Raw genomic sequence first — 19480 nt, 5'->3', positions numbered from 1 at the left:
CTGATCCGATGGCAGGAGCCAGGATCCAGGTGCTTCTCCTGGTCTCCCATGGGGTGCAGGGCCCAAGTACCTGGGCCATCCTCAATCTTTATTTTAAAAATGAATCCCAGCTACTCGACTTCCAGTCCAGCTTCTTGCTAATGTGCACCCTGCAAGGCAGCAGATGATGGCTCAGGTACTTTGGTCCCTGCCATCCATATGGGAAACGTGGTTCAAGTTCCAGGCTGTTGACTTCAGCCTGGCCTAGCCCTTGCTGTTGTGGGCATTTGGGTAATGAACCAACAGATGGAAGGTCTATCTCTCTGTCTCTCTGACTTTCAAATAAGATGTAAAATAAATAAAAAGCTTCCCAGGTGATTCTGAAACTTCTATGTACACAGGGTTGCAAAGACCTTTTATCAGACAGGAGACTGGTATATATTTTAAATGGAAGGTCTAATAAGATAATAGGTATGGGAGAACAAAAGGTCATCTTTTTTATTTTTATTTTTTTATTTATTTATCTTTTGACATGCAGAGTGGACAGTGAGAGAGAGAGACAGAGAGAAAGGTCTTCCTTTGCCATTGGTTCACCCTCCAATGGCCACCATGGCCGGCGCGCTGCGGCCGGCGCACCGCGCTGATCCGATGGCAGGAGCCAGGTACTTATCCTGGTCTCCCATGGGGTGCAGGGCCCAAGCATTTGGGCCATCCTTCACTGCACTCCCTGGCCACAGCAGAGAGCTGGCCTGGAAGAGGGGCAACCGGGACAGAATCCGGCTCCCCGACCGGGACTAGAACCCGGTGTGCCAGCGCCGCAAGGCGGAGGATTAGCCTAGTGAGCCGCGGCGCCTGCCTCAAAGAGTTTTATTTGAAAGGCAGAGTTAGAAGGAGAGAGCAAGAGAGGAGAGGTGAGGAGAAGAGGGAGGGGAGGGGAGGGAAGGAGAGGAGAGGAGAGGAAAGATATCTTTCATCTGCTGTTCACTCCCCAAATGACTGCAACAGCCAGGGCTGGGCCAGGCTGAAGCCAGCATCCAGGAGCTTCTTCCAGGTCTCCCATGTGGGTGCAGGGGCCCAAGCACTTGGGCCATCCTCTGCTGCTCTTCAGGCACATTAGCAGGGTGCTGGATCTGAAGTGGAGCAGCTGGGATTCCAACCCCATATGGGATGCTGGCACTGCAGATGGTGGCTTAACCTACTGTCCCACAGCATCAGCCCCAAGGTCACCCTTCTTAAAAATGGGAGATATAACACACTGCATTCTCCATAGACTCAAAAAAGGAAGCAAGTTGTCAGGGATTTTAGCCCTACCACTCTGAAGGTATTTTGTTTTTACTTATTTTTATTTGAAAGGCAGAGTAGCAGGAGGGATGGAGAAAGAAAGAGAGCAAGAGAGATCTTCCACCAATTGGTTCACTTCCTAATGCCAGGGCTAGGCTAGGTCAAAGAAGTCAGGAGTCTGGAATTCCATCTGGGTCTCCCACGTGGTGGCAGGGACCCAAGTACTTAAGCCATCACCTGCTGCTTCCCAGGATATTCGTTAGCAGGAAGCTGGATTGGAAGCAGAGTTGCCAGGCACTCAGATATGAGATGTGGCTGTCCCAAGTGGTTTCTTAACTAAATGCCAAATGCCCACACCAAGTATTTTATTTAGTTTGTGTTTTGGTTTGTTTTTAAAGCAATTTTATTGGGACGTAATTGGAATGTGATCCTGGAGATACAGAATTTTGGAAAGTGCACCTTTATTTGCAAAGCAAGAACAGTTTAGTCTTCTGAGTACCCATTTAGATCTGAGTGTTTATGGCTAGATTCATATCTTACTTAACTGTGTCCAAGAATTTGCCTTTGCTGTTGGAGCTGAAAGATAAACTCAGTCTTATCTGAGTCTTTAGAATATTAATTTATTTTTTAAACTGTGGTCTGAAACTTTCCAAGTAAACTCAACCTTCCCAGAAGTGCTGTAAGGGCAGAGACAATGTCTGTGTAAGTGTTGTGTCCTGCTTAGCACCATGACTGACATGGAATCAGTAGGTATGCAGTAAATGCTTGTTTTTGAAATAAAATTCTAGTTGACCTCTTCTAACTGTTGTATCATATAACCCTGCTGGCCTGGCCAGATTTGTTTTGCCATCATCTGTCCTTGGCAAGCTTCAGTGTGGGGAGAGTAAGAAGTGAACGAATGCCTGTAAGACAGTGGCAACCTTTGCCTTTACAGCATCTTTTGGTAGGACACCATCTAACCCAGTGCCAAACTTGGTTGCTCTGTTTCCGTTGACAGTTAGGCTTTGTAAAGTGAGAGCTGAAAGACAGAGTCTGAGATCTAAGACAGAAAATGTGCCTTGATAGGATATAAGATATCTTGCTAGGGGTGGAATCAAACCAGAAAGAGATCTAGCCACAAGAGCCAGTGCATTGAACTTTCACCTCTGAGGTCTGTACATCTAAGGAGTCACCAGCTCACCTTTATCTAAGGCAAATTCTAATTGCCCCGTGACTGTGGCTCTCACAGCTGTGTTCAATATCTCAGACGAGGCAGCACCTTGGGTTGCTTACTGTGAGACTCTTGCTGGCTGAGTTCCAGGAGGGGCATCTAGGAACTGAGTGGTGTGCTCCAGAGGGCCTGGATCTAAAGTAGCGATGGCGGGTGGAGGGGGTGGCCTCGTGGCACAGTGCATTAAGCTACTGCCTCCAATGTTGGCATCCCATTTGGGCACCAGTTCAAGTTCTAATTGCTCCACTTCTGATCCAGCTCTCTGCTAATGTGCCTGGGAAAGCAGCAGCAGATGGCCCAAGTCCTTGGGCCCCTGCACCCTCATGGGAGACCCAGGTGCAGCTCCTGATGCCTGGCTTCTTCCTTGCCCAGCCCAGGCCATTATGGCGTGAACCAACAGATGGAAGATCTCTCTCTCTCTCCCCCCACCCTTCTCTCTCTCTGACTCTGTCTTCCAAATAAATAAATAAATATATAAATCTTAAAAACAGTAGGGATGGGAACCTTTATTCTGCCAAGGACAATATGGGTATTTATAACATCATTCATGGGCAATATAAAATTATGAACTTAAAAAGCAGCCTCGGCCGGTGCCGCGGCTCACTAGGCTAATCCTCCACCTTGTGGCGCCGGCACACCGGGTTCTAGTCCCGGTCGGGGCGCCAGATTCTGTCCCGGTTGCCCCTCTTCCAGGCCAGCTCTCTGCTGTGGCCCGGGAGTGCCGTGGAGGATGGCCCAGGTGCTTGGGCCCTGCACCCCATGGGAGACCAGGAAAAGCACCTGGCTCCTGGCTCCTGCCATTGGATCAGCGCGGTGCACTGGCCGCAGTGCACCAGCCGCGGCAGCCATTGGAGGGTGAACCAACGGCAAAGGAAGACCTTTCTCTCTGTCTCTTTCTCTCACTGTCCACTCTGCCTGTCAAAAAAAAAAATTAGCCTCCTATACATTTATTGAATTTCAAGCCCCATCTGTGGTTGCCTTGGCAGAGCCAGACCAAGTGATTTCAAAAATGAAACTGAGCCAGTGCCGTGGCTCACTTGGTTAATCATCCGCCTGCAGCACAGGCACCCCGGGTTCTAGTCCCACTTGGGGCGCCGGGTACTAGTCCCGGTTGCTCCTCTTCCAGTCCAGCTCTCTGCTGTGGCCTGGGAGAGGCAGAGGATGGCCCAAGTGCTTGGGTCCCTGTACCCGCAAAGGAGACTGGGAGGAAGTACCCGGCTCCTGGCTTCAGATCGGCGCAGTGGCCATTAGGGGAGTGAACCAACGGAAGGAAAACCTTTCTCTCTGTCTCTCACTGTCTGTAACTCTCTCTCTGTGTCTCTCTCTCTCACTGTCTAACTATGCCTGGCAAAAAATAAAAAAAAAAGAAACAGACTAATCATTAAGAACCTAAAAATGAAATAGGAATAATCAGAGAAAGTATGAGAAATGTAGGGGCTGGTGTTGTGGTGCAGTGGGTTAAGCCACTGTCTATGACACCAGCATCCCATATGAGCACTGATTCAAGTCCTCCAGCTGCTTGCTGATGACCCTGGGAAAGTAGCAGAAGATGGCCCAAGTGCTTGGGCTCCTGCCACCATGTGGGAGACCTGGATGGAGTTCCAGGCTCTTGGCTTTGGCTGGTGGCCATTTGAGGGGGTGAACCAACAGATGGAAGATCTCTCTTCTCTCTCTTTCTAACTCTGCCTTTCAAATAAATAAAATAAATCTGATAAAGAAATGGGGGCCAGCACTGTGGCATAGCAGATAAAGCCACCACCTACAGTGCCAGGATCCCCTATGGGTGCTGGTTTGAGTCCTGACTGCTCTACTTCTGATCCAGTTCTCTGCTATGCCCTGGGAAAACAGTAGAAGATGGCCCAAGTCCTTGGGCCCCTGCACCCATATGGGAGACCCAGAGGAAGCACCTGGCTCCTGGCTCCTGGCTTTGCATCGGTGCAGCTCCGGCCTGTGGCCAACTGGGGAGTGAACCAGCGGATAGAAGACTTCTCTCCCCTCTCCCCTCTCCCCTCCCCCTCCCCCTCTCCCCCCTCTCCCTGTGTAACTCTGACTTTCAAATAAATAAATAAATCTTTAAAAAGAAGAGAGATGTATGAAAAGTAGATCAGATTAAGGATTGAAAGCAGGAAATGTGAACTAGAAAGATCCACCTGATGCAATATACAAAAAAGATCAGGAACACTGACCCCAAGCAGCTTATGTCACTCCCCCTCTTCGTGGAGGAACGACACTAAACCCTGCGCTGTTCTTTCGTCTGCTTGGCCCTTCCCGGGTTTGCTGCTGGTTCTTCCCGGGTTGGCTGCCGTCCTTCCACCTCCGTGGAAGGGCGGTTCCCCCTGCCACTTTCCCCACTTCCGCTGGGGAGCGGCACACTGCCGGCCGGCTCTCTTGGGGGCTGCTCAGATGTTATCCGGATGTTCCCTTAGATGTTCCTGGTGCATGTTGTCTCTCTCCTCCTTTATAGTCCTCTTCCACCAATCCCAACTCTGCTACCCACACGCCGAGTACGCTGCTCTCCTCCAATCATGAGCAGCTCCTGCAGCTTGTCAAGTTGGTGAGAGGCAGCTGTGTAGAAGCTATTTACTCCTCTCCCAGCGCCATATTGTGGGAGAGCAGAGGCATAGAATACGTCTTAATTCCAGTAACTTAGTCTAGTCCGAGTTGCTCCCCACAGCTTAGAAATTTGAGGTTCATCAAAAGGCTTCCATAGCCTTGGCAACTCATGACAAGAGCCTAGGGTGATTACTGACGCCATAAACAAGAATGTCAATTTGTTAGGTCAACAATAGGAGTCACTGTGCACTTACTCCTCATGTAGGATCTCTGTCCTTAATGTGCTGCACATTGTGATTTAATGCTATAACTAGTACTCAAACAGTATTTTTCACTTTGTGTATCTGTGTGGGTGCAAACTGTTGAAAGCTTTACTTAATATATGCTAAACTGATCTCCTGTATATAAAGAGAATTGAAAATGAATCTTGACGTGAATGGAAGGGGAGAGGGAGCGGGAGAGGGGAGGGTTGTGGGTGGGAGGGAAGTTATGGGGGGGGAAGCCATTGTAATCCATAAACTGTACTTTGGAAATTTATATTCATTAAATAAAAGTAAAAAAAAAAGAAATTTGAGGTTCAAGTGCAAGATGGCAGAATGGGGAAGGGAAGCACCAGCTAGAGCTTTAAGGAGAAGGTCAGTTCACCTCATTGGAAAGCCTCCAGTTCAAGCATGGCGGTCCCCAAGTCAGGTTGGTTGGTTGGTCGTGGGCAGGCAGACCCAGAGGGCGGGGAACTGTGAGCTCCTACCTGCAGATACCAGCAGCCTCACATGTCCTCACCTGGGGCTCAGGGGGGGCTCCAGGCACATTGCTGCGATCTCTCTAGTGTTCCAAGCCTCAGGCAGCCTGCGCTCCTTAAAGGGGAAAAAAGGAGTTATATGTTGATTAAGTTAAGTAGGATTCTGGAAGTCAGGCCCCTATAGCAGTTTTGTAGCAGGGTTGTTGATTTCTTTAGGATGGATCGGAGTGCTTCTGGTCCTGCTGAAGTATTTTGATGGGCACAAGCCACCTTGATAGATGTCAGCAGTAGCTGGCTTATCTTTACCTTGGAAACAGAAGAGATCCTTAATAATATTACTGAAGCCATGGAGACCTTTTGAGACGAACCCTTAATGCTTCCGGCTGTGCTGATTGTTAGCTAGTGAAGGTAATGACTTCGCTTTCTAACGGCACACAGGTCTTTATTTGCTTCCGAAATATGGGAATTTCCTTTAGTGTGTGACTCCAGGCGTCCATTTCCACTACTACAGTTTGCCTGTGTGTCACCTAGCATTATATTTTTTGAGTACTAGAGAATCACCTCATGTTTCACATTACAGGTACTGCAAACCTCAACAGTATAATTTCTGTAATGGTAAATTATGCCTAAATAGTTAAAAAAGAGCATACCACTCCCATTTCACTTCTCTTTCATCCATGTCCTCTATTCATTGCACCAGACAGTAAGCGATCATGAGCGTTTCTTACATAGCAATAGCAATAGAGAGTGAAACGCAGCCTAAGCTGATCTGGTAGGGAGACCTTAATAGGTGCAAGTAGATGGACAGATACATAATTAAAAGCAGGTATTTTTTCCACTCTTAAACAGTTCTCCAGAATTGCAAAGCAAGTATAGGACATCTTAGGTAAAAGAATCAGTACATATGAACCCATAAAGCTGAGAAATACAGGGAGTTCAAGTTCCATGGGAGAACACACAGAGACAGGTGAAGTTAGAGACAGTGCTTGTGGCCAGAAGATAGTGGGCCTTGTTTTGGCTCATGTTAGAGTCCTAAGTAAGAAACTGCAAAAGGTCTCAAATAAGGAGAGAATATGCAATCGGGTTTGCAGTTTAGAAAGGTCATTCTTATTGTAGTGGTTGGAGTCACTGGAGAGCCAGGTACCATTTAGGATGCTGCTGAAACAGTTCAGGAAAGAAGTGAGGGCTCAAGGGAGAATTGTACAGGAGAGGAGAGAATAGGATTAAGATAATTTGACAGGCAACATTAGAAGGAGTTCATGATCAGTGGCATGGGGAATGATGTTGAAGATAACCTTAAAGTTTGTTTTTAAAAATAATTATTTAGGGGCTGGCACTGTGGTACAGCAGGTTAACGCCCTGGCCTGAAGCGCCGTCATCCCATATGGGTACCATTTCAAGACCTGGCTGCTCCACTTCCCATCCAGCTCTCTGCTATAGCCTAGGATAGCAGTAGAAGATAGCCCAAGTCCTTGGGCCCCTGCACCCACGTGGGAGACCCAGAAGAAGCTCCTGGCTTCGAATCAGCGCAGCTCCGGCTTTTGCAGCCAACTGGGGAGTGAACCATTGGATGGAACACCTCTCTCTCTCTCTCTCTCTCTCTCTCTCTGCCTCTCCTCTCTCTGTGTAACTCTGACTTTCAAATAAATGAATAAATCTTTAAAAAATAATAAGTATTTAAATTGGCAATTAAGAAAATGTGTGCAACATGACTTTTTAAAAAAGATAAATTTATTTATTTGAAAGTCAGAGTTACAGAGAAGCATAGGCGGAGAGAGACAGGGAGAAGTCTTTTATCTACTGGTTCACTGCCCAAGTGGCCACAACGGCTGGAGCTGGGCTGATTTGAAGTCAGGAGCCTGGACTTTCCTCTGGGTCTCCCACATGGGCGCAGAGGCCCAAGGACCTAGGCCATCTTCTACTGCTTTCCCAGGCCATAGCAGAGAACTGGATCAGAAGTGGAGCAGCCAGGTCTTGAACTGGCACCCATATGGGTCGGTTCAGGCGGCGTCTTTACTCACTGTGCTACAACGCCGACCCCATCAACATGTTTTGAAATATGTGTACATGTAGAGTGGCTAACTTCAGCTAATAAACATATATATCAGTTCAGATAGTTAGATTTTTGGGCAGAATCTAAAAAAGTTGAACCTCTAAAAGTAGAGAGTAGAATAGTAGTTACCAGATGCTTGGGTGGGAGTTGTTGGGGAGATGCAGGTCAAAGGATATACATTTCATTTAGATAGGAAGAGTAACTTCAAGAGATTTACTGCATAACATAGTGACAACAGTTAAAATGGTGAGAGAACAGATTTTTTTTAAGATTTATTTATTTATTTGCAAGTCAGAGTTACACAGAGAGAGGAGAGGCAGAGAGAGAGAGAAAGAGAGAAAGATCTTCCATCTGCTGGTTCATTCTCCAGTTGGCTGCAGCAGCTGGAGCTGTGCCAATTCAAAGCCAGGAGCTAGGAGCTTCTTCTGGGTCTCCCACGTGGGTGCAGGGGCCCAAGGACTTGGGCCATCTTCTGCTATCCCAGGTCATAGCAGAGAGCTGGATCAGAAGTGGAGCAGCCAGGTCTCGAACTGGCGCCCATAAGGGATGCTGGTGCTTTAATCCAGGGCGTTAACCCACTGCGCCACAGCACCAGCCCTGAGAGAACAGATTTTAAGTGACCTTAGAATTTCTCATGGGGATTGTCTAGTTGCGTGGTGGCACTGTTTTTGAGAGAGGAAGTAGAGAAAGAGGGGAAAGACGATGAGTTGGTTTGGACGTGTTCCCAGGGAGTTGGGGGAACACACACACATATAGAGAGAGGGAGAGGAATCTATTTCTATTTTATTTTACTTGAAAGGCTAAATTGAAAAGCAGGAAGTACTGCATTTTGAAAATTAAAATAAAGTTGACCTGAAATCTTAAGTCCTGAGAACATTTTTTCCCCCACTTTTTAGGAAGGCAGAGGGAGACAGGAAGAGAGACAGAGAGCTCCTGTCCACTGGCTCACTCCTCAAATGCCTACAGTGGCTCTAAGCCAGGCCATGTGCCATTGCTGGGAGCCAGGAACTTAATCCAGATCTCCCACATGGATAGCAGGAAGCTAATCACTTGAGCTTTCACCACTGCCTTCCAGAATCTGTGTTGGCAGGAAGCTGGAGTCAGGAGCTGGAGCCAGGAATTGAACCCAGGGACTCTGATATGAGACAAGCATGTCTTAACTGCTAGGCCAAATGCCTATCCCTGAGAACATGGCTTTTAGGTTCTGACTTCTTTAGAATTTCAGGAATGAATTTATTCCTTGCAGAGTGCACCAGCCTGTCAGGGCAGGAGTGGCTGAGGTGGTAAACGCTAAGGTTTTGCACGTTCGCTTTATAGCTTGGAGAGAGGCCTAAGACTGCTTCTGTGTTTCAGGTAATTCAGAGGTCCATGGGCCCAGCCAGCCTGAGCCTGCTCACTTTCAGAGTCTACGCAGCACCAAAAAAGGACTCGCCTCACAAAAGCTCCATGAAGGTTGATGAGGTAACATGCTGTTGTGAACAGCTGATTCAGTTACTGTAGGACAGTTTTGATAAATTGTCAGGAACATGTGACTCTTCAGAAGATGTCTGAAAAGAAGAAATGGGTTTCCTTAGACTTTGGTGTCTTTGTGGAGAATGACTCAACTGTGGCTATCTCAATAAACTTTTATGATGCTTAGCTCAGGGTACAATCAAGGGCTATTTAGAGATTTTTTTTTTTTTGTGGAGATTCTGCAGTGTCCCAGGAGATTATAAGCCTAGTTCAGTTCTCTAAGTGAACTGGACAGCTTATCAAGCCAAGATACTTACTTTTCCCTTTCTGAGACGTGAGAGCTTTGAGTTCTTTCTGTCTCTTGGCTGGATTAGAGCCTTATAAGTAGATATTTAATAAACACTGAATAAATCTCTCCGTTGTTCATTCTTTTTGTTTTTACATCTCACCAGTTATTGGGGTATATGGTTTCTGTTGCTTTTGAATACAGTGATGTAAAGATCTCCCTTCAGTCCTGGGCAAGGTTACTGGAGTGGCATTTGCATAAAGCCTATTAGTTTATCTTTTGTCATGTACTCTGTTCTCAAGCCTTGGAACAGAAGGCGGCCAGTAGTGGCTCTGAAAAATTTCTTCTCTGAGTGGGGAATAAACCTGCTGTCCTGCCTTTTGATCAGCGCCAGATGATCATTTGAACTAAGTAACATACTGTTCAGTTACTTTCAAGCTTCTTTTTTTTTTTTTTTAATTTCCTCCACCCATCCTTCACAGTGGTGGAATTCTTTTCTCAAACTAAATGGAAGGTGGAATACCAAATACCAGTATATAAAATAGATAAAGCATAAGTTCATTTGTTTGCAATCAGTGGTTGGGGAGGAGCACAGGATTCCTCCTAGCCCTGTGCTGCTGGCCTTGACTTCACTAATTAAGCAAGTAAGGTGCAAAGATCATGTGAAGTAAGATTCGGTTTGCCTGCAACCCCTAGGGTCCCTGTAATTCATTAGTTATTACAAATATTTTGCCTGCAAATCTGATTATGTATTATATGGTCTCATTTTTCCATTTACCTTTTTTATTTTTGTTTGGTTTGGTTTTAATGTGGTCAGCTTTCACTCTACTCGGTTCCTGAGGGTCAGTCCAAGTATGTGGAGGAGCCAAAGACCCAACTGGAAGAAAGCATCTCACAGCTTCGACATCATTGCGAGCCGTATACAAGTTGGTGTCAGGTACAGCTGTTCTGAAAAGGCAGTGAACGTATTTCTGTTTAGAGTCAATAGTGAAAAGTCAGTGCTGCCTGCATGTTTTTGGAAAAGGGGATGATAGGAGGCCCCAGGGTTCTCCAGTGCCATCTGTGGACAAGGTGCAGAGATGCCCTTGCATCCTGTGGTAACTGCTGCCACAGTCTGAGAAAGAATTCCCCCTTGCTGGGCAGTGAATAGCACCTGATTTTAAAGAGTGGCGGAGGCTGGGACCAGGGTTGAGGTGTAGCAGGTTCAGCCGCTGCCTGTGATGCTGGCATGCTGGCATTCCTTATGAACGCTGGTTTGAGTCCCAGCTGCTCCACTTCTGATCTAACTCCACGCTGACGTACCTGGGAAAGCAGTGGAGGATGACCTGAGTGTTTGTGCCACTGCCCACCCACCTGGGAGACCCAGAAAGAGTTCTGGGCTCCTGGCTTTGGCATGGCTCAGCTCCAGCTGTTGTGGCCATTTGGGGAGTGAACCAGTGAATGGAAGATCCATCTCTTTCACCCTCTGTCTTTGTAACTCCTTCAGATAAATAAGTTAAAAAAAAAAAAGCAAAAGACTGCTAACTACCTTGTTGATTGCAGTTATGAAAACATTGTCCACCAAGGGAGGATATGAGACTGGAACTGTAAGGAAAAGGATACAATGTAAACATTTATAACAAAATTGTTCCCCTCTCGCCCTGAAAATTTTATAAATCAGTACAGATTGAGCATTCCTAATTCAAAACTCCAAAATTCAGAATGCTTGAAAATGTGAAACTTAGCACTGACATTACACTCAGAAAGGTTTAGATTTTTGAGCACTTCAGATTTCTGGTTTTGAGTTTCTGAATTAGGGATACTCAACTGGTGAAGTCCATGCAAATATCCCAAAATCTGAAACTCTTCTGGTTCCAAGTATTTCAGATAAGGGTTACTAAACCTATACCACATTAAATAGGAATGGCTATAGAGCATTTTGAATCCTATAATGAGGGGTTAGATACTAAAATAGGGTAGAATTACATATTTGAGTACTGAACTATTTGAGCTATATGTACACATAGACTTTTTTATTTTTTGACAGGCAGAGTGGACAGTGAGAGAGAGAGAGAGAGAGACAGAGAGAAAGGTATTCTTTTACCATTGGTTCACCCTCCAATGGCCGCTGTGGCCGGTGCACAGTGCTGATCCGAAGCCGGGAGCCAGGTGCTTCTCCTGGTCTGCCATGCGGTGCAGGGCCCAAGCACTTGGGCCATCCTCCGCTGCACTCCCGGGCCACAGCAGAGAGCTGGCCTGCAAGAGGGGCAACTGGGACAGAATCCGGTGCCCCGACCAGGACTAGAACCCAGTGTGCCGGCGCCACAAGGCGGAGGATTAGCCTAGTGAGCCGCGGCGCCGGCCACACATAGACTTTTTTCCCTGCTCATATTTTAGATCAGGCTTTGTCATTATGTGAGTGGAAGTATTTCTGTGATCTGAAACTGAAGTTTGTAATTCATAGAATGTTTTTATATGTTTTTATACATATGTATGTGTTTGCCCTACTTGACCTTGATTTTAAAAATTGAGGGCAAAATAGTAAAAAATAAAATGTAGATGTGTGCAAAAGGTCCTAGATTGACCTTGTTTGAAGTTTACGAATTCAGTTTCCATCCACAACATGCTGTGTTTTATTAAAGATTTATTGGAAAGGTGGAGAGAGAGAGGGAGAGAGGGAGAGAGATTTTCCATCCACTGGTTTGCTCCCCAGGTGGCCACAATGGCCAGAGCTGGGCCAGATGGAAGCCAGGAGCCAGAAGCTTCATCTGGTTCTCCCACGTGGGTGGCAGGGGCAGAAGCACTTGGGCTATTTTCTGCTGCTTTCCCAGGACATTAGTTAGATCAGAAGTGGAACATCCAGGACATGAGTTGGCGCCCACATGGGTTGCCAGTGTTGCAGATAGTGGCTTTACCTACGATGCCACAACGCCTCAAAACTTGCTTTAAAATGTTTGATTTCAACCATCTGCCAGTGCTGAACTTCTGTTCAACACTTTAGAAAGAAAATAATAAGCAGAGACTTTATCAACAATGTAAGTTAGGCCATTATACTTAAGTTGCTATGGCCATGTTTTGTATTGAATTATGAGATACCTAAAGACATTATACATAATATGTTGTAAAATGCTTATTTTCTTGTGCTAGAAGATTTTTAAGCTGCATATAGTTAAGGTTAGCAAATTTGGGCAAATATTTTAGTATTATACAGGCATGACTACTGTTATTTCTAGTCTGTCTGTTTTTGTTTTTGGTAATAAAAGTACTTTATCTTTTTACCTTTCAAACTAAGGATGTTTCTTGTTTTTTTTTTTTTTTAATTTTTTTCTTCAGCACATGATATTCAGTACAGTAAAATGCTTCTCTAGATGACAGATTGGTTATTAATATATATGTTTGCACTACTTTTTTTTGAAGATTTATTCATTTATTTGAAAGAGTTTTATATAGAGAGGGTGAGAGAGAGAGAGAAAGAAAGAAAGAGATCAATCTTCATCTGCTGGTTCACTCCCCAAATGCCCCAAATGGCTGCAAAAGCCAGGGCTAGGCCAGGCCGAAGCCAAGAGTCAGCAGCCTCTTCAGGGACCCAAACACTTGGACCATCTTCCACCTTCCTAGCCACCAGCAGGGAGCTGGATCAGAATTAGAGCAACTGGGACAAGAACCTATATGGGATGCTGACGTTGTAGGCAGTAGCTTTACCTGCTATGCCACAATGCTGGCCCCTGTTTGCAGTACTTCTAGATAAAAAGTTTTTGGGGGCAGGTGTTTTGTGTGTGTGCTTTTTTTTTTTTTTTTTTTTTGACAGGCAGAGTGGACAGTGAGAGAGAGAGACAGAGAGAAAGGTCTTCCTTTGCCGTTGGTTCACCCTCCAATGGCCGCCGCGGCCGGCGCGCTGCGGCCGGCGCACCGCGCTGATCCGATGGCAGGAGCCAGGAGCCAGGTGCTTTTCCTGGTATCCCATGGGGTGCAGGGCCCAAGCACCTGGGCCATCCTCCACTGCACTCCCTGGCCACAGCAGAGAGCTGGCCTGGAAGAGGGGCAACCGGGACAGAATCCGGCGCCCCAACCGGGACTAGAACCCGGTGTGCCGGCGCCGCTAGGCAGAGGATTAGCCTAGTGAGCCGCGGCGCCGGCCAGGGGGCAGGTGTTGTGGTGCAATAGATTAAACTGCCACTTGGGACACCTGTATCCCATGTCAGAGGACCTGGGATTAAGTCTAGCCATTTCTTCCACTCCAGCTTCCTGCAAATGGGCCTGGAAGGTAGCAGGTGATGACCCAAGTACTTGGGTTCCTGCTGCCATTATGGATGGTCTTCCTGGCTCCTGGCTTTGACCTGGCCCAGCCCTGACTGTTGTGGGCATTTGGGGAGTGAACCAGTAGATGGAACATTTTCTCTCTCCCTCCCCTTCCTTCCCCTCTCCCCATCATTCTGCCTTTCAAATAAATCAGTCTTTCAAAAAAGTGTTCTTGTAATTATAATGTTTTTTTGACAAGTCTTAAAATTTATTTTAATTTTATTTGAAAGGTGGGAGCTGGGGGGTGGGAAGAGAGAGATTTTTCCATCCACTGATGCACTTCCCAAATGGCTGTAACAGCCAGGGCCAGGCCAGACTGAAGTCAGGAGCCTGAAACTCAATCTGAGTCTCCCACATGGGCAGCAGGGACTCAAGTACTTACCATAACATTACAAAAGAGGTGTTACCTGCTGTCTCCTGGAGTGTACCTTAGCAGGAAGTTGGCATCTGAAGCAGAGCCATAACTCGACGCAGGCGCTCTGATATGGGATGCAGGCATACCAAGCAGCATCTGAATTGCCACACCAAATACCACCCCTATACTTGTTTTATTTTCTTAGGTAGAAAGTAGTCTTCATGATAGAAATATTTTAATTTCCTGGCTCCTTTTTCAGACCAGCAATTTATAGCCATTTGCTCAAAGAACTAATTTCATTTTTTTAAAGATTTGTTTATTTGTAAGGCAGAGTTAAAGGCAGAGGAAGAGAGAGATAGAGAAGTCTTCTATCTACTGGTTCACTCCTAAAATGGCTGCAGCAGCTGGAGCCCTGCTGATCCAAAGCCAGGATCCAGAAGCTTCTTTCGGGTCTCCTACCCAAGTGCAGGGGCCTGAGCACTTGGGCCATCTTCTACTGCTTTCCGAGGCCATAGCAGAGAGCTAGGTCAGAAGTGGAGCAGCTGTGACTCGAACCAGAGCCCATATGGGATGCCGGCACTGCAGGCAGCAGCTTTACCGGCTGTGCCACAGCAGTGGCCCCCTAATTTAGTTTTATTCTTGGTAGAAAGGTTAAGCTAGCAAAAGAGTAGGCAGTCACAGTAGACATTGATCTGTAGGGTTTCTTTTGTCATTTTTTTTGTCATGGACATTAAAAACCCAATAACAGGGGCCGGTGCTGTGGCGAAGCAGGTAAAGCCACCGCCTGCAGTGCCAGCATCCTATATGGGTGCTGATTCAAGTCCCAGCTGCTCCACTTCCTATCCAGTTCCCTGCTATGGCCTGGCAAAGCAGTAGAAGATGGCCTAAGTCCTTGGGCCCCTGCTCCCTCGTGGGAGATGTGGAGGAAGCTCCTGGCTCCTGGCTTTGGATTGGCACAGCTCCAGCCAGTGCGGTCATCTGGCGAATGAACCAGCGGATGTAAGATCTCGATTTCTCTCTTTCTGCCTCTGCCTCTTTGTAACTCTGCCTTGCAAATTAAACAAATCTTGAAACAAAACAAAACAAAAAAACACCCATAACAGATCTTAATGAGATGATATTCAGTTATTTGTGTCCTCCCCCAAGTTCAGCATTTGTTATTTAGGATCATTTAAAAGAGTGAGTCTCACTTGTTTGGACTTGGACTGAATCCCACAAAAGAAATCCTTTTCTAAGGAACGGCTAGTTTGGGTACCTTCTGATACTTGTGCATCTCTTTTTTCCTTTTTTACTGAAGATGTCTTCTTTTTTTTTAGATGTTAGATTTTATTTATTTATTTGAGAGGTGGTGGGGGTGGGGGGGGCCTTCCATCTGCTGGTTCACTCCGCAAACGGCTGCATCTGCCGGAACTGGGCTGATCAAAAGCCAGCAGCTTCTTCCAGGTCTCCCACATGGGGGCAGGAGCTCAAGCGCTTGGGCCATCTTCCTCTGCTTTCCCAGGCCATAAGCAGGGAGCTGGGTCAGAAGTGCAGCAGCCGGGTCTTGAACTGGCGCCCATATGGGATGCCAGCACTGCAGGTGGTGGCTGTACCCACTACACCACAGTGCCGGTCCCCAGTGTCGACTTCTTGAAGGTACCTTCTAGTCAGTCTTTTATTTCATCATCTGATATTGCTGTACAAAGCCACCTTCTTGTTGTTAAGAGAATATTCGCACTTCATTTACTCTAGGGTTTGAGTGTGTTTCTGTACTGAAATACAGACTCCTGGTCTCATTAAAGCTGTTCATTCCTGCTTCAAAGGAGCAGTTTCTAGATTTAGCCTCAAAAATAATGGCAAATCAGGAAGCAGCCTTAATATCAAAGGCACATGTAATCTCATGGGGGAAGAACTGCTGCTGTAATTATCATGGGGATTGGTTTGTAGCCTATTTTCTTCCATTTTAATAGAAGAATGAGAAGGCTGCATTGTGGGAACCACTCTACCTAGAATCTTTGCTTCCTGTGGCAGTAGCAGAGCCACCGTGCTGAGCAAGGTGCAGGAAAGGGAAAACTACAAAAGAAGAAAGCAGAGACAGAACCTCAGGGAGACAGTGTATCCCTGTGTTCCAAAAGTGTTGATATGAGGCCCGTGATGTGGGGCATAGGGTTAAGCCAATGCCTGTGATGCAGGCATCCCATATCCAAGTGCTGATTTGAGTCCCGGCTGATTTGCTTCCTATCCAGTTTCCTGCTTATGCACCTGGGAAAGCAGCAGAGGATGGCCCAGATACTTCGGCTCTTGCCACCCATGTGGGAGACCAGGATGCAGTTCCTGGCTCCTGGCTTCAGCCTTGCCCAGCCCTGCCCATTGCAGCCATTTGGGGAAGGAACCAGTGGATGGAAGATTTCTTTCTCCTTCCTTCCCTCTCCCTTTCCCTCTGCCTTTCAAATAAATAAAATCTTTTAAAAAATTAATAATTTGATAATTTACTCAGTAAAGACAAGTATATTTAGTTTGTTACTTTCTAATCAGTGACTCCTACTCATTCAGTTTGTTTTTACCTTTGTAGGAAATGTACTCTCAAACTAAGCCCAAGATGCAGAGTTTGGCTCAATGGGGATTAGGTAAGTTGATGTTTAATTAGGCATAATCAGTTACTTTACTGACATTGGGCTTTTTATTGGGGTCCCATGGATGGACTCAGGAGGTCTGTGAGCTTTGTGGATGTTTTTGGAAAGAGGATCTGTTGTTTTCACCAGATTTCAGAGAACTTGAATCTCCACAGAGTCAGGTAAGTGTCTTTAAGATTAATATTGTTTGGCCGGCGCCACGGCTCACTAGGCTAATCCTCTGCCTGCGGCACCGGCACCCCGGGTTCTAGTCCCGGTTGGGACGCCAGATTCTATCCTGGTTGCTCCTCTTCCAGGCCAGCTCTCTGCTGTGGCCCGGGAGTGCAGTGGGCCCTGCACCCCATGGGAGACCAGGAGGAAGCACCTGGCTGCTGGCTTCGGATTGGCACGGCACGCCAGCCATAGTGGCCATTTGGGGGTTGAACCAACGGAAGGAAGACCTTTCTCTCTGTCTCTCTCTCTAACTGTCTAACTCTGCCTGTCAAAAAAGAAAAAAAAAGATTAATATTGTTGGGCTTGCAATTGCAGATAGAGTAGAATTTTTCAAAAATATCAATTTCCAGATGCAATGTAGAACGGCGCACTATCTCATCAATAGACTTTTCAGAACCAGACAAGCTCATTGCAGTGCTATTAATTAGTACATGCTATAGAAGCTTCGAAAAGGAAGGAGCTGAGCTGGTGTGCCTGGGAAAGATCTCATTGCATGATTAGTAGTGTCACCTTTTTTTCATTTAGTTTTTATTGTCCTTGATTGTTTCTCACATGTGAGCCACTTGTGTACACCCATAAAGTATTCATTCTGTGTGTTCTGACTAATCTCAGTCAGAAACTGATCAGTTCATAGAGACCCTGATCATATTTCATTCCCCTTATTGGGCATTGTGGCACAAACCAAAGGCTTGTTTTTAAAAGCAGGAGTTTATTTCTGTGATGTAACTAAATAAACATATGTGTCTGAGGAGGCCTCTTCATTGTCACCTATCATTTCCCATTGATTCATAGCCATACGCATTATTTGCAATATTAGTCTTTTTTTTCCTTCTGGCCTCATAGTTACCACAAAGGCCTTTAAGAAGAAATGTTCCCTTATGAGTTGTATTGTCTGCGAAATTGATGAGTCCTTTTTCTAGCAGTCACGACCAAGGCACGCTGCCAGAAGCTGGGCTTTGGCTTCAGTGCAGTGAACATCCTTTCTTTCCAATTCCTTTGTGGTTTACCAACTTGAGCTCAGCTCACCAAAGCCATCTGGGTGTCCTGCTGTCAACTGCTGTGTACATGTTGAGAATTGAGCAACATTGTGCTGGTAGGCAAAAATAAAGGGAAGTAGAAAATTGCCTCAGATGACTCAGACAGCAGGATGAAAAGACAAATTTAGGTTAAAGGCCAAATAAGTAAAAGACCAGATGGAAATGAATGCAGACGTATCACAAGCCCTGTAGTAGTACTTAAATTGATCGGCACATTTCCCAAAGAACCCAGCAAAGGGAAAACTGGCGTGTGTATGGTATTACCTAGGGGAGGGAATTTCTGACTATTCCAATTTATTCGTTCTAATTAGACATGGCATTTGTTAAGTCACTATCATGCCAAGCATTGAAGATTAAGGTTGATAAGACAGTCGTCACAACCACTAAAATGCCTGCAATTTTATATCTAGTGCTAACATAAATACAGAGATAATCATAGACTACTATAGAAGGTATAGAAGAAGGAGAAGGTTTAACAGAAATTTGGGAGATGGAAAGGTCCGGAAGGATTTCTGAGATGAATCTCGAAGGAGCAGTGCTAGCCCAATCAAATTGTGGTCATGGGTCTGCAGGTGGCTCTCCACAGAGCGGCTATTGTTAGCACAATGAAGGCTTAGTGATATGACTCGGTGTTGGGTGTTTGAGGAACCATAAGCAGATGGAAAGTGCTGAAGATGAGGTTGTGAGAAAGACATGAGCGCCTTGTGAGTCATCAGCTAGCTGAAATTCATTTGCTAATTCATCCAGTAGTGTCAACTCCTGGCTGAGTTCTTAATAAATATTTGTTGAATTAACATCCACTGTTAGCGCTAAGGGAAGAGAGCACAGAAGTCTAAGCAGTCCACCATTAAGGAGACATAGAGCACACACCTGAATAATTAAAACCAAGGTGCTGTAGGCTTAGGTACCAATTGGTGGTATGGAGAGTTAGCTGTGGTGGGCCCTTAGAGGAGGAAGAGAATTCTGGGCTAATGAGTTTAGGAAAGACTTCATGGAGGAGATAGGACTCCAGCTTACTCTTATTTGGTGGAGGTAACTGGATGGAGAGGAGGGGAGGAGGGGAGGAGGGGAGGAGGGGAGAGGAAAGGAGGCATGCTGCAAAAGAAGTCCTAAGGCATGTTGCAGCATGGGGAATAAGCTCCTATGTTGTATTTCTTTTTATTTATTGATTCTAACATTATTTACAGTGCTATTTCCCATGTGAACTAATATGAGTGTAACAAGGTTCCTTCATTATCCAGATTTATTCTCTTCTTGAGTTCAAATGATGAGTTGATGGCTGATGTTTTTCTGACTGCAGTGGATTTTGTTTAGGAGTTTCAGAGAACATGCAGCAAAGCTTCAGATAGTGACAATTCTATGCAAAGATTTATCCAAATCTATTCTGGTTTGGTGTTTGGATATCAAAGAGGTTGCATAGCCAGGGATCCCT

General features: G+C 45.9%; 1 protein-coding gene across 44 annotated transcripts in view; it reads left to right on the top strand.

Moving 5' to 3' along the window:
* Nucleotides 1–19480, top strand: part of APOO (apolipoprotein O) — a 168454-nt gene that overhangs the window by 91293 nt on the left and 57681 nt on the right. For 29 of the 44 annotated variants that reach the window (XR_016228114.1, XR_007912140.3, XR_011385647.1 and 26 more), the window contains 3 exons: nt 9169–9276; nt 10371–10490; nt 16738–16792. Coding sequence is in view for 35 of the 44 variants with exons in the window: in XM_051827635.3 (XP_051683595.1) it covers nt 9169–9276; nt 10371–10490; nt 16738–16792 (283 nt within the window). In the remaining 9 variants the exon portion in view is untranslated. The remainder of the gene's footprint in view (nt 1–9168; nt 9277–10370; nt 10491–16737; nt 16793–19480) is intronic. The other 15 variants (XR_016228116.1, XM_089324471.1, XM_089324473.1 and 12 more) reach the window with 2 other exon arrangements.

This window comes from Oryctolagus cuniculus, chromosome X, assembly GCF_051225735.1.
Source record: "Oryctolagus cuniculus isolate XC-2025 breed Fujian yellow rabbit chromosome X, ASM5122573v1, whole genome shotgun sequence".
NCBI lineage: Eukaryota > Metazoa > Chordata > Mammalia > Lagomorpha > Leporidae > Oryctolagus > Oryctolagus cuniculus.
Note: the sequence above shows the minus strand (reverse complement) of the source record. Positions and strands in the feature narration are given on the sequence as shown.